Genomic DNA, 14,558 nt, shown 5'->3' with positions numbered 1-14,558 from the left:
TTCTTAAAGTTAATCTCTGGTGGCATCTGTGTGTTATCTAATGTACGGTGCTGATGTTTTCTTATTATTAACATAATAGTCCTCACTTGTTGCATCCTCGTGATGTTCATCATATGCAGACTTATTTGGTAGCTTATTTACAGAAACCTTATCATACATGACATATATTTGATATATCATTAGCAGACTATTCCTATTTAGTCATTGTATGTTTGTTTTCTACCACTCTAAAATAAAGATAACATAGCTCTGATTTAGAGGGAAGTTTGTCAAGTCTGATTATTACCAAATCACAATTTCAGGCCATTAATATAATCATAATAACAACAAAGGCAGTTATATTAATACACTTTAAACATAGACTCAGGTAAAGAGCTACTCACAACAGTATCAAGGTGTTAGTCTGGCATTATTGGAATGAGATTTGTAGTAAAAACCTCTGTGAGTAGGTTCAGAGCGTCCCGACACAGTTTCTGGAAATTAATTACACGGTGATTCTTTCTAATAATAGGTAACTGTTGCTTTATCGAAAACACTGGCATGAAGGGGGAGCAAACCAGGCGGGAAAGTATGCTGCCTTCGAGTTCCCCTCGAAAACTTTGTTAGTGAGTTTACAGTTCCCCTGTTAGTGTTTTAGGACCGAAAACAAAGGGCGTCATAGTGGAGCTACCTTTCCGCAGTCCCCAGTGTTGGAAAGGTTACCTTTAAAATATTACAGGTTACTAGTTACCCAGTTTAAATGTATATTGTAATGTAACTATTTATAATTAGGCTTCCTTATCAAAGTAATGCAACATTACATTTGATTAATTTTTAACAAACGTTTTAAACCAAGCAATAAAGCTGAAAAGTCCTAAAAACAGTAGGCTACTCACCACTGATAAGGCCTAATGTCAAACTTGTAGTTAAAGTTCTTCAACATAACTTGAATCCAGATGGGAACAGAGCCAGAATACATGTTATATTCTACAAATAAGCTTTTTTGAATCGAAAATAATATTGCCTATTCTGATGAAACCCTTTGGTCATCACCAACATTTAGATTAGTTACTGTATTTAATAACATAATTTTTCTTAGTAACTGTAACTGATTTAAATGAATCTACATTTATTTTTTAACTAGTTACTTCCCAACAATGGCAGTTACATGGCGATATTTAAGCACATTTTCACACGATATGTAGGCCTAACTAACTGTGGGTTTATTGCAATTATTGTTTTGTGAATACCTCAATGCTCTACGGTTTGGCAATGTAATATCAGGCTACTCTGAATAAAATACAACATAGACTTTTAAATGTAGCCTGTGGCTTTGTTTGATGACCTTCGTGTCCATATTTCCGATAGCACCTAAAGGCGACATACACGCAAAATCCCCGAAGAGCTTCCGCCTCCTCCTAGTCCTCCGCCTCCTCCTGTCTTCACAGTCGGCTCTCTGTATTTCACCTGCGCTCCCTCACATTGGATTGTTTCGGACTTTCCCCGCCTATTCCAAACACTAGTGACATATCTGCGGGCCATATTTGTACAGCTCAGACCGACTTCAACTCCTCATTTCTTGAAGCTCACCAGCGGAATCCACACAGCCTGACAGTTTCTTTATAAAAATGGATTCGGCTGCTTTCCTGTTGCTGGCTTTCGTGAGCACCGAAACGCTTCTCCAAGGTAAGCCTCGTTCATAATGTGGGAGGAATACCTTTCAGAATAGTATAGACACGGTATGCTGATGCGGTTTTACGAGGTAGTCATTACACTGTAGCCACGTTTTGTTTTCTTCACTAGTAACTTGCCGGTTCGCCTGAATGTTAACAGACTACCTGAAGGGAGAGGGCAAGTAGTAGCCTGTACCTGAAGTTACCGCTCTTATTTAATGACTGAGTAACAACCCACTGATGTTCCGACACGGTCACGTCTTTTTACGGATTTTAAACTGCAGTGACAGCAAAAATTAAAGGTGAAACTTTGAAAATGTCATCATTTGTTTCGATGTCTTTTCTGCCATATACAGTTTAAAATTTTAAATTTAAATATAAGGTAAGTGTTGACGAATATAAAGGCACGTAGCTAAACTAAAATACTTAATCTTTATATTAACTATATAGCAATGCATTCATGAAGAACTATGTGAGCTTTAAATGTTAGGTACACTCTAGTAACGGACAGGTGTGAATACAGGTGGGTTTATCCTCCACGATGCTCCTTGGTTATGAGCCTACTTTTTATAAAGCAACTCCCTCAAACTCCCTGTCCACACAAACACAGTCACATGGTGTCATGGAGCAGGATTCGAACCCTTGGGTAAAAATGTGGCTATCAGATCACTTGTTTGATATTAAGGGTGCGGTTGTTTACATTCATTCTAATCCAAGCTCTGTGTGTGTGTGTGTGTGTGTGTGTGTGTGTGTGTGTGTGTGTGTGTGTGTGTGTTTACTATTGCGTGTGTTTGAATGGGCCAAGAAGAGGCCAGAGTTAAAAAACTTTCACATTTCATGACTTTGTCATTCAAGTCAGGGGATCTTACATATATTTACCTCTCAAGGTCTAAATGCTAGAGATTTGCAATTGGAAAGAAGAAAGACACTCTTTCTTCCTATGTTGGAAAATGTAACATCTAATGACAGTAGTTATCTAGAAAGCAACTGAATATTCATTATATAGAATGGTGCGACCTGGAAATTTTACAAACAGCCCCTGGGGCTAGCAAAGTCCTGTTTTGGGATTCAGTGGTTTAGCCCTTTATGATCTCTGATGCTGATAGTGAATGGCTTTACTTAGTGAGAAAACAGGAGCTGGAATTTGAAAGAGTTCTAACACTATCACCACTGACATTGTCTTGGGTCACTTACACAGGATAAATCAGAATACATATCCTCCCAGCTCTGATCTGTGAGTTGTGTCGGTGTCACTGGCCATCTCTCATTGTTCACAGAGCTGCTCTTTGTCAGAGGGGCTGCAGGGCGGACAGCCTGTCTGACTGGGGGCTGAGAGTGTGTGCGTATGTGTGTGTGTGGTGAGAGGGGGTGATGGGGGCTTGACACTCGACACAGCCAGGGTCACCATCTCCATCACTTGATGCTATCTGGCCTGTCTCCGGATCAGTGACTCCACAGGAGGAGGGGACACATTTTTTTTTGTGTGTGTGTATGTGTGTGTGGCATATAAAATCCATATTTATCCTCTACATAATGACAGGTACCAGCTCAGTATATAGCAGCTGAAGTCAGTTTCCAGCTTGATCTGTAGCATTCCTCACATGAAAGAGGGAATGCTTTCAAAGGGACTTTCAGACTCAGAAGTTTGAAGCCACGGGAGGCATTTCAGGGTGACTCTTGAGTGGTAAGCTGCCAGCACAGATGTGAGGGGATACTGCAAAGTGTGGGCTGCTGAAAAAATAATGTAGAAATGAATAGTAAACACTGGTTGGAACAGTGATCATTAGTGACAGAATAATATTTTAAGAATGGTTTTCCTCATTAGGTGTCTAATGTAGATGAATTAATAGCACTTTCACATTCATTCAGTAAGATACAATGATTATCAGTGTGATGTGAAATTTGTTTCATAGTAATATCAACCACTGTGCAGTGTTTTCAGTTTCACACGCCTTGAAATTCATGGATCGTTTACCCAAACAGGACTTCCTGGATCACATTTCATGTCCTACTGTTACCTGAAGAGACACCCCCTCGCTTTTCTGTTTTGGTCTGAACACCCACTAAGGCAATCATTAATCTATCATAGAGACCTGAAGTCCTGTCCGTTTTATAAGATGCTGTATTTTTCTTTTAATTTCTTCAAAGATATTATGGTTTTCTGTCCTTCATCTTTGCTCAAACGGCAAGGTGCTAAAATGTTACTGTCCAGTACAGCAGTAGAGATACTGTTTAATTAAATATGGGCATGTTTCTGCTTTTTAGAAAGACAGAAACCTTGAATTACAAAGTACAGGGAGAAGTTACAGCGAGTTCACAGAAACTTACCCAGAGATGAGGCGGGTTATTGACTCGTTGTTGCAGGCCAGATTTCTTTTGGAGTTGTCACTCTGTTTTTGGTTTCACAGACCAAAACTAAATTCTTGCAACAAAGGAAGGCTCATAAAAGTTAAGTTTGAATAAAATGTAACTTTTCAGTTTTTCATGACTTCCTGTTGGCCTAGATCCTAGCACTGCAATCTTTTTTTTCAGAAGTTCTTCCATCTGCCGGATATTTATTAAATACCAGCTAATAGGACAGATCCACCAGAATGGTACATGGCCACATAACCAATTACAATGATGTCCATCATATTGCAGTAGCATTATTAAAGTTTCCCATTTTCACATCATTTTTCTCAGAGAACTCAGCCCCCATTACAGTACCTGGTCCTTTAGTGTCAAGCTTTAAACCTTTGTGAGCACGGATTATAATTAATTTCAGTCAGGCTGAAACTATATTCTACTCAAGTGCTTTGAAACCCAAGTACCAAAAGCTTTATGTTGTGGATAATATGCAAATAAGTGAAGTTCCCCTAAACCAAACTGTCCTCGCTTAAAAACAAAACAAAAAAGGGCTAATAATGCTGATAGTGGAGGTAGCCATACAATATAATGGGTGTGGTATGCAGTTACACTTTAAGTTGCTTTAGCTTGGGGGACAGGACAGTTTGGAATGCTATCTCCGTCTGCCCCGACATGTTAAACGACTCGTCTTTTTCTGGAGGGCAAATACCTTTGTGGGGGTCGGCGGTGATGTGGGAGGGGAAGGGTTGCGGGGAGGATATGTGAGGAGAAAGGGGGGGGGCAGCTACCTTCATGCAACAATCCCAGTAGCCGATTTCTGAAAGGTCACAGTGTGTTTGAAGCCTCACCTAAATCTTTCTGTCAGATGGCTTGTGTTATTCAGAAAAACCCAACCCCTTCTCTGTTCAGACACGTCACATAAACATCCCATAACTTGCTATTGTCATGTGAAAGGGGTTAAGGGTTTACAAGGTTCCTCTATGGGTTAAGAAAATTCCATCTTCCATGAGCTGCTGGTGAAATCATTTTAAACCCATGAATGACATAGTGGTCGAGCTAAATGCAACAGTGTTTTATTTAAATCCTGGAAAGTAGATGTTTGGAAGAAACAAGGTCCAGCAGCACTAACATCTTAAAAGGCTGAGACAGCTTGTGATGTCATGATGAATATATCAGCAATCAGAAGAAATGTTGGTGTTAAAATGTGATCATGGAAATAAGTCTACAGTCGAGTAATCAGTGTTTCAGGATTAATGCTTCAGTCAGCAGCCCTGACAGGTTAAATTAATGTGTTTAATTAATTTACTTGTTTCCCCCTCATCCACATATAAATGCAAACATACTGTTGAATAAATAAAGATCCCCAAGAAGCACATGGTGGCTGAACTGCAGGTCTCCAATAATCTCTCAAATCTGCAAACGGCAAGCAAATCAAATCAAATTTATTTATATAGCTCAATATCACAAATTATACATTTGTCTCAGTGTGCTTTACAGACTGTACAGGATACAACACCCTCTGTCCTTAGACCCTTGCATTGAACAAGGAAGAACTTCCTAAAAGAAACCCCATAATTACAGGGGGAAAAAATGGAAGAAACCTCAGGGAGAGCAACTGAGGAGGGATCCCTCTCCCAGGATGGACAGACGTGCAATAGATGTCGTATGTACAGGATAAACAACATAGTACAAATACAACATTTGACAGAAATGATGTTGTGTTGAAAAAGAGAAAGTTTGGATGAATCCAGGAAAATGTCAAAAAGGCTTCCCGGTGTCCAGCAGGACCAGGGCAGCAGGCACAGCCACGATTCATGATCCTGACGTAAACTTTATCAGTGGCAACCTGCCACATGAGACACAGAAACTCCGGGGATGATGCCTCGGATGCTGTGTTAGTAACATACATTTACATAAATGCATACAGATAGAGAGGGAGAAGAAGAGAGAGGGAGGGGAGGAGAGAGGAAGAGAAGGAAGAGAGAGGGAGGGGAGGAGAAAGGAAGAGAAGGAGGAGAGCAGGGAGGTGTCCCCCGGCAGTCTAAACCTATAGCAGCATAACTAGGGGCTGATCCAAGGCAAACCTGAGCCAGCCCTAACTATAAGCTTTATCAAAAAGGAACGTCTTTAGTTTGCTCTTAAATGTGGAGAGGGTGTCTGCCTCCCGAACACAAACTGGAAGCTGGTTCCACTGGAGAGGAGCTTGATAGCTGAAGGCTCTGGCTCCCATTGTACTCTTAGAGACTCTAGGAACCACAAGTAACCCTGCAGTCTGGGAGCGTAATGCTCTAGTTGGTTTATAAGGTACTATGAGATCTTTAAGATATGCTGGAGCCTGACCATTAATTGATTTGTAAGTCAGGAGAAGGATTTTGAATTCTATTCTGTATTTTACCGGGAGCCAGTGCAGAGCAGCTAATACAGGAGTAATATGATCCCGTTTCTTTGTTCTTGTCAATACACGTGCCGCTGCATTTTGGATCAACTGAAGAGTCTTAAGCGACTTTTTGGGACAACCTGATAACAATGAGTTGCAGTAATCCAGCCTTGAAGAAACAAATGCATGGACTAGTTTTTCTGCATCATTTTGAGACAGGATGTGTCTTATTTTTGCAATGTTACGTAGATGAAAGAAGGCAGTCTTTGAGATTTGTTTTATGTGGGAATTAAACAACAGATTAATTAATTAATGCCATCCAGAGCTTCTATGTCATTAGAAAATGCGTTTCGGAGGCATTTAGGGCCAAGTATAATAACTTCAGTTTTGTCTGTGTTTAACATCAAAAAGTTGCTGGACATCCAAGTTTTTATGTCCTTAAGGCATGCTTGAAGTTTAGCCAACTGCGGAACTCCAAGACTGACTTTGGCTGTCATGGAGGATTTATCGTTAACACATACAAATTGAGATCGCTCAGATAAATAGGACTTGAACCAGCTTAATAATAATAATAATTATTAATAATAATAATATTAATAATAATAATATATTATGTGTTTGCAAAATAATCCAGCACATTGCACCTTTAACAGAGAAAACCTGTTAACATGCTACACAGAGCAAAAGCAGACTAATGAAAAAACTGAATCAGGCCATCTTAAAAATGTATTTGCTCAGTGAGAATTAGCCCTCTCAGTCCCTTTTGTCAAGGTTAGAAGTATGTCTAATGCTGGGGCCTCACATCAAGCTAGCTTGTGTGTTGTGCAGTACAGTGGGCTTTCCCCACTGCACTTTTCAACAACTCCCCCAACAAAAAATTTACCTTACTCACCAAAATGTCCAAAAAGTACCAGCAACAGTAGCTGACACTAAATGATACTCACACACACACACACACACACACACACACACACACACACACACACACACACACACACACACACACACACACACACACACACACACACACTTCTCTCATGAGGCAGTATGAATCATGTGTTACACTCTTCCTGTGGTGAGTGTCAGGTTGTTTGCATCTTGTAATTGTCAAAGCGTGACTGCTTCAAAACGAGAAGTGAACTGTGTTTGTCCACCTTTCCAAGAACGACTCTGTGGGGAAATAAAATATAAGCAGTTAGGTAACTAGTGTCATCATGCTTTTGCGCTCGGATTTATTGACTCAGTTGTCAACAGACAAAACAGACTCAGGCAGCGTGTTCTGAATTGAATCTAAGGAGGTTTTTTCTTTTCTTTTTTTAACCCCATAGAATTGTGAGATTGATATTCTCCTGATGGAAGAATAATACCTGGGGACAGGATGAGACTTTTTTTCCATTTTCATATTTGTATAGTTGCGTGTGTGTGTGTGTGTGTGTGTGTGTGTGTGTATGTGTGTGTGTGTGTGTGTGTGTGTGAGAGAGAGATTAGGATCCTGAATGGCTGTGTTACATTTAAAATTAGCATGCTGTGTGCAGAAACACTATTATTTATGTAGATAAAATGTTATTCTTACCCAGAAGCCCAAGCCACGCAGCGCATAGAGGGCCACTGAAAAGCTCTGTTAGATTGTTAGCTATAAATAAAAGATAGAACAAATGTATTTGCAATGTCCACTTCACTTTGTGGTTGCTGAATACATTATCCAACTAGTAGAGAGAAAGAGTGGAACAGAATGTGAAGACACATGTGTTTGGTGGGCCACCCGAGGGGACAGACACTTAGCAATCTGGTTTTGCCTTATATTCTGTATGAAAATGAACTTTGAACTGAAGACTGAAACAACCTGTGACTTAATGAGCTGACATAAAAGTCATAGAGTGCTAGTTGTTCAAGTGAATGGTGAAACACTTCCCGGGATCCTGTTAGAACTCAGTAGCGTTACCCTCCTACGACATTTTATATGCCTACAGCTGGCTATTTAGCACTTATTCCCCACATCGCAGGTCAAATGAACTTGCATTAAGCTGAATAGTGCTGCCTTTAGTCTCTGAATCTATAAGTTAATGAAGAAATGCAAGTCTCAGGATTAGCATTGATCCCTAAACCATCCGATTACTCCACTGAACAGGCAGCCTGGATGCATTTATTGAGATTAAATAGCCCAGCCTACTGTCAATGACCATTCAACCAGCTATTTATTCAATGAACATAAGAAAGATGAATGATAGCCCAACAAAGTGCATTAAGGAAATTATTAAATCCAGACTGAAGAGCACAATAGTGAACCAGCTGGACACAGTTGTTAAAAGTTAATAGTGCATTCTCTCAGATGCCTTTTATTGCAAAACAAACAGGTTTTCTGGAAACTAAACACACATACTTGCATGTTTCTGAACATGAGTACGCCTGATATTTGAGATACAAGCATTTAACCTGCATTCATGAGAGGTTCAGGTCAGCGAGGTTCTGTTGAGGTAAAAATGAACATATGCAAGTTACCACATTAAATACTTACACAATACAATAATTAACTCACTCAGCTGCTTCATTATTTTTGCCATAAGGTGGGGGGTGTGTGCGATGATTCTCTAGTTCACTCCTCTCCTTTCCTCCCCTCTGTTTGTGTGTGTAGGTGTGTGCGAATTGCCGCCCTTCGTGAAGCTTAGGGGGCCGAATGTGAATGCGCAAAGCTAAAAAATAAAGTAAAATGTGCTGTTAAAATAGAAGTCCCCTGCCTGTTAGTGCAGGGGATGTGGAGTCTGTTTTGCAACTACTGCCTGGCTGACAGAGAGTGGTGGCTGACAACATGGGCAGCAGAGGAGACAGGAAAGTAGGTCATGTTGACATTGTTTGCAACTTTTAATTTGTGTGTCCCAGTGGCTTCACAAAGCAAGCATTCATGTCGTGTTTTCCCCTGAAGGTTCCTAATGCTTGATGAAAGCAGTTGTACAGTTGTAGATCACCCTAGTTGTGTTAAACCACTTCCATCTAACGTTTCTACCACCTATCTTCAGCACTTCAGCTCTTGGATTCTTTGTAAGCATCAAAATAATGGTATTGTTGCTATTGAATGTTGTAATTCAACAGCCAATATGCTTTTGACTCAACACACTGACTTGAATGGCCCTGCAAGGGTTCAAACTACAGTTTATAATGCAACATCATGTTCTCTTGATTAGGATATGCCACTGAAGACACGATGAATCATTTCTGAGGTTTTTTACGTTGAAATATTTCTTGTCTTGTATTTGGGTTGTGCAGAGATTAAGAGCTGCTGTGGGAAAACCTTCAGCTACACTCTCGATTTAAAATCTTGGTTAATTAACACAGCAGTTTGTGTGTGGGAGAGTGTTGTTAGGTTTTACAAGGTCGCTGTTTGAGTGCAATGCAAGACAAATCTCGGAAATTCCTCAGTTCGGCATGAAAGATAAACACACCTTGATGCACAGGGTAGTTAACATGGGGATGAGAGGAAGTTTCAGCTCCATAAACATGCATCTCATTATTTTCCAAAGACATAGACAGGCTGCAACCTCCGTAAAATCTAGCAGTTTGGGAAAACTTTGGTATAAAGTCTTAGGATTCACAATTAGTGAGATCCTGAGCTTACAAATTGTCGGATGCCACGTATGTGTCTTACGATCTGGCTCAGTTAATACCACTTTGAAGAGAAAAGGCATCGCTGTTGAAGCATTTGTTTGTCTTTTTTCTTCTGTTTTCAAATTGCCCTATCATGAGCTTGGACAAACGGCAAGCTGTAACATCTGAGCTGAGTCGAGTGCAGTTGAGAGATATTCCACAGTATTTGTCATCCCAACAGTACTGTACTTTCTACCTTTTGAAATATTTAACCTTACAAGTATTTTAAAACAAAGCAATATCAAAAATCGACAATTTAATTCTGACCTCATAATTACAGTATCACAAAATTTAAATTAGTTTTGCAATTATTAGATTTGCGATTTATCCAATTCCCTCCTTTATCCCTCCAGCATGTTGTTTCTGTTGGTAATCTTAAACCTTATGCAGACTGAAGGCCAGTCTTTTGGTTTTAAAGATGATAGCCACCTCTGTGCTTGTGAAGCCGTTGCTGGTACGACATGATGCCTCACATATGACTTTAGTTGTGGATCTCTAGTGTTGCCAAACTTCTCAGGTTTCAGTCCTGTGAAGTAGGAATGCTGCCCAGTCTCATCCTCATGTCCACCCTCATGTTCACATTAATACATCTGGGGGATTACCACTGAATTTCAGCTTTTAAGTGCCCCATTACTATTGTAGAACATTTCGATATGTATTTATTGAGCATTACAAAGAAAGAGAAAGGGTTTGTCCCTCCCTCTGATCTGTGATGACACATGATAGCCCCATAGAGATCAAATCAGAAAAGATGAAGAATGTGTCAGTAACAGCTGCTTATAGCACCATATTTTAATATAAGCCACACTTGAATGTTTTAAGTATGACAATTATTCTCTGTATCACTGTAGCATTTTCAGGACAGACAACAATCAGGGCCTCAACAAGGATCAATTAACTATATTTTAATTATAGTCAGTAGCTGTGTCTCCCTTCGTTGTCTTTGGAGGCCGGGTCCTACGTAGACCGCAAAGGCTGAACCGAGCGGTCTATGAAATGAGACGGTCTGGTCTACGGGGGATTTCCTGGTACGTCACCAGCCGTTCACGGTCCTACCTTTTGCCGCTCCCGTCACCTAGCAACTCTCGGAAGTTATCATGCGCAGTTAACGGCTTACTTTAACACTTTTTCCCAGAGAACGGAACCAGAGATAATACTTTTCTTTTTTTCTTTTCAATCTTGATTGAAGATATGCTCTATCACCGGCGCATAATGTATTTTAGACGGTGGAGGGGCATCTCATGCACACTCTGGAGACCACCCCAGATGATGCCCCCCATCAGGAGACACCAGGGCTTTATTGTGGCAGCCCATCCAAGTCCAGCAGCAAACTTTATCTTTATATACTTTAATATTGTTTTATTAAAAAATTCTGTTTATAATAATCATTCAATAATTTTTCGATCATTCATTTCCATTCATTGATAGGTCACTTTCTAAATAATCCCTTTTTTTTTTTTTTACCTTGAAGTCAATTAATCGATCATTTGCTAAGTTTTCATTCATTTTAATTTATAGTTCATGTAAATTAAATACACAATATATTCATCATTATATATATTATTTATTTCAATTCATTTACATTTCATTTGTCAACAAGTTTCTCCAGCAGAGAGAAGAGTCTGTCCATCCTCTCCCTGCTCTCTATCCAATCTTTAAGTGACCTGCAGCATTTCATCAGAGCTGTCAAATACGCTACTGCACCTATAGCGGAGACTCTGTAAATAAAAAGACCGTCATCGTCTTGCTTCAGATAAGAACTATGTTGTCATATGAGCTGAAACACAAGAACCTACCCAATAACCATAACGTCTGTGATCCTGGCCAAAAGCACTTTACCCTGTTACCTGCCTGAAATGCTAATAATGTCAGACGTTGTCATATCAGTCCAGGGATAGAGGCTGGACTAGATACTTCTCCTGCTATGCCCAACTTAGCACAGATGGCATTGTAAACTGTTTTTGTCAGAGCATTAAAAATCCACCCACCTAAGGGGCACAGGGCCAAAAACGTATGCTAAAACACAAGCGTTATGCCTGAGAGTATGTATTAGAAATCCTTAGCTGTGAACAGACAATAGTGTTTCAGGCACCATTGTGCTGGTATGATTGCTTGTAAAATCAAATCAAACTTATGTTGTTGTTGTTGAACGCTGAGGCCGTGAAACGTTTTTGAATATGCTCAAAAAACGTTTCACGGCCTCAGCATTCAACAAAGTACACCAGTGTATTGCCAATATTCCATATACACCGGCATACGTTTCTGCCATACGGCGAAGGAATACGCTAGGAAAGCATTACGTATCTGTTGGGTATTCGTCGAATACGTTGGCCATTCGTTCTGATACGTTTTGTATAAGTACATGATACGCTATCAATAGGCTCTGTATACGTTCATATACATTGTATATGCTAATTTTCATATGCGCCGGCATACGTTTCTGCTATACGGCACTGTGTGACAGGGCCTTAAAACAAAGCCATGAAAGAGACAATTTAGTATTCCCAAACAAACCCCAGAAATCAATGAAGAAATTCATGACCACACATCTCAAACTACTCGCAGACAGGGTCAGACAGTCAACATTCCACGTGTACACTGTCTGACACTGAAGAATTCCAACAACCGACCACAGCCAAACATATTGAAATTTGAAACACAAACGAAAATAACTAGTTCATCGACAAGGGAGCCACGCACACAGACACATACTCTCCTCATCCATTCTCTTTCTCTCTCCTTCTCTCCTTCTTTATCTCATTCTATTAAAGAATCAATTTTCATTATCATCTATTATGCCCACCAAAGATGAGATTACTCCTTATGGCCCTAACTATACACAAAACCCCCACATGAACTGGAAATCAAAGAGCACCATTTTATACATTGGAAAAACTTACATCCAATTTTAATTTTGGGAATGGATGAGAACCACTGGAAGCTCTGCCTCTCTTTGCCTTATTGAGGAAATACCAGGGTGATCTCCTATAGACCATTCAGAGATAACACCCACCACCACCAAGTTGTCTTCCAGGATAGTCAGCCCTCAGGTATTTCATGAGGACTAACATCTCTTTGAGACAACACTTAGCAGCAGCTTTCTCACTATGTATCTTTTAACTCTATTGCTGAAAGCTGCAACAAAGTTTTTCTAAGCGTGTTTACCATTGATAAGAAATCAAGATGGGATTTCTGTATCAAGGGACACTTTTGGGATGATCTATATCTGTCTCCACCCAGTAGAGCAAGACAAAGAACAGACACAGTACAGAGTTGTCTGATACTGAAACCCAAGTACAGTTTTGCGGCATGCTGCCGTGGCCACTCAAGTAAAAGATAAGGCTGTGAAAGAAAAGGCACCCCTTTCCTCATTTATAAATCAACCCACACAGAAACAATGCAAAGTTCCATCCCTGTGTCTCCTGCTGACATATACAGCAGCTAATAAAGCTGTGGCAACCTGAAGGAATGATGAGTCATTTTGCATATGGGCTGGTCATATTGAGTAGAACAGTATGTTCTTTTGCCAGGAGATTATGAATAGTTTCTTTTTGGTCAAGTTGAAACTTGCAGAGTTCTTAGGAAACTGATCATAGAAAGAAGACTGGTTGAATGCTTGAGGGCAAATTCCAAATTGTTTTTGGAAGACTGAACAGAGTCCTAAAGGGAGTAGACCCCACCTCCAGTTTCACACTAGACAAATCCCGGAGTGCCGTGGGAATTTGAAACAATTAGGCCTATTGCATTTAACTATACACAAGGTTTGTAATTTACTTCAGTGTTTCCCCTATATACAATATAGAAACAATAGGTCTTATATGCTTTGGCCTAAATATAAATAAAACAATCATTAAAAAAAAGAAGAAATCTGTCGAAGAGAACCCCATTTTAGTCATTTGCGCATGGTGGGAAATATTAGAGTGTGACACATCAAAGGCTCTCTGCTAGTGTGAAGGAGAATAGCTTCTTACAAGGACTAGGCTAAATAAATGTTCACAGAGTGATAACAGTTATAGAGGGAATTCTGCCCGGATATGAACACAGGTGTGCCTTGAGATTTTGGCTTGCTCTTTGGTGTGCCTTGGCCACAGAAAGTTTGGGAACCCCTGCACTAAACAATTAGAATCAGTCTTTTCTGTAAGTGGGAACTTGCTAAAACAAGTGAGGATTCTAAGCCAGGGCTGGAGCAGGATGTGGATTATATAAGCACAGTTTCTCCTGGCGATGCACAGCTTCAAAATTCCATACAAGGTGCACATCAGCTCGTCAAGATACCCATTCACACACACTCACACTGTTGGCCATTGGGAGCAATTTGGGGTTTAGTATCTTGCCCAAGGACACTTTGACATGCTGACTGGGGGCTTGACAAGCTGACTGGGGGCTGGGGATTGAACCACCAACCTTCTTACTGGTGGACGACCACTGTACCTCCTCAGCCACAGCCGCCACAATCTTTGTCTTTTTTTGTCTTTCAATTATCATTCCTGTGAGCAACAGTTCAATAAGAATATAAGGAATCACCAATCACTGGTAAAATAAAC

The 14,558-nt window shown here is 40.1% G+C and overlaps 1 protein-coding gene across 3 annotated transcripts in view; it reads left to right on the top strand.

Annotated features, from left to right (window-relative positions):
- Positions 1-1,433: 1,433 nt before the first annotated feature.
- The window catches only part of alcama (activated leukocyte cell adhesion molecule a), a 56,112-nt gene continuing 42,987 nt past the window's right edge, over positions 1,434-14,558 (top strand). For all 3 annotated transcript variants that reach the window (XR_003833429.1, XM_029448350.1, XM_029448351.1), the window contains exon 1: positions 1,434-1,665. Coding sequence is in view for 2 of the 3 variants with exons in the window: in XM_029448350.1 (XP_029304210.1) it covers positions 1,608-1,665 (58 nt within the window). In the remaining variant the exon portion in view is untranslated. The remainder of the gene's footprint in view (positions 1,666-14,558) is intronic.

Source organism: Cottoperca gobio, chromosome 14 (genome assembly GCF_900634415.1).
Source record: "Cottoperca gobio chromosome 14, fCotGob3.1, whole genome shotgun sequence".
NCBI lineage: Eukaryota > Metazoa > Chordata > Actinopteri > Perciformes > Bovichtidae > Cottoperca > Cottoperca gobio.
The sequence above is the reverse complement of the archived record's forward strand: the minus strand, read 5'-3'. Positions and strand labels throughout refer to the sequence as shown.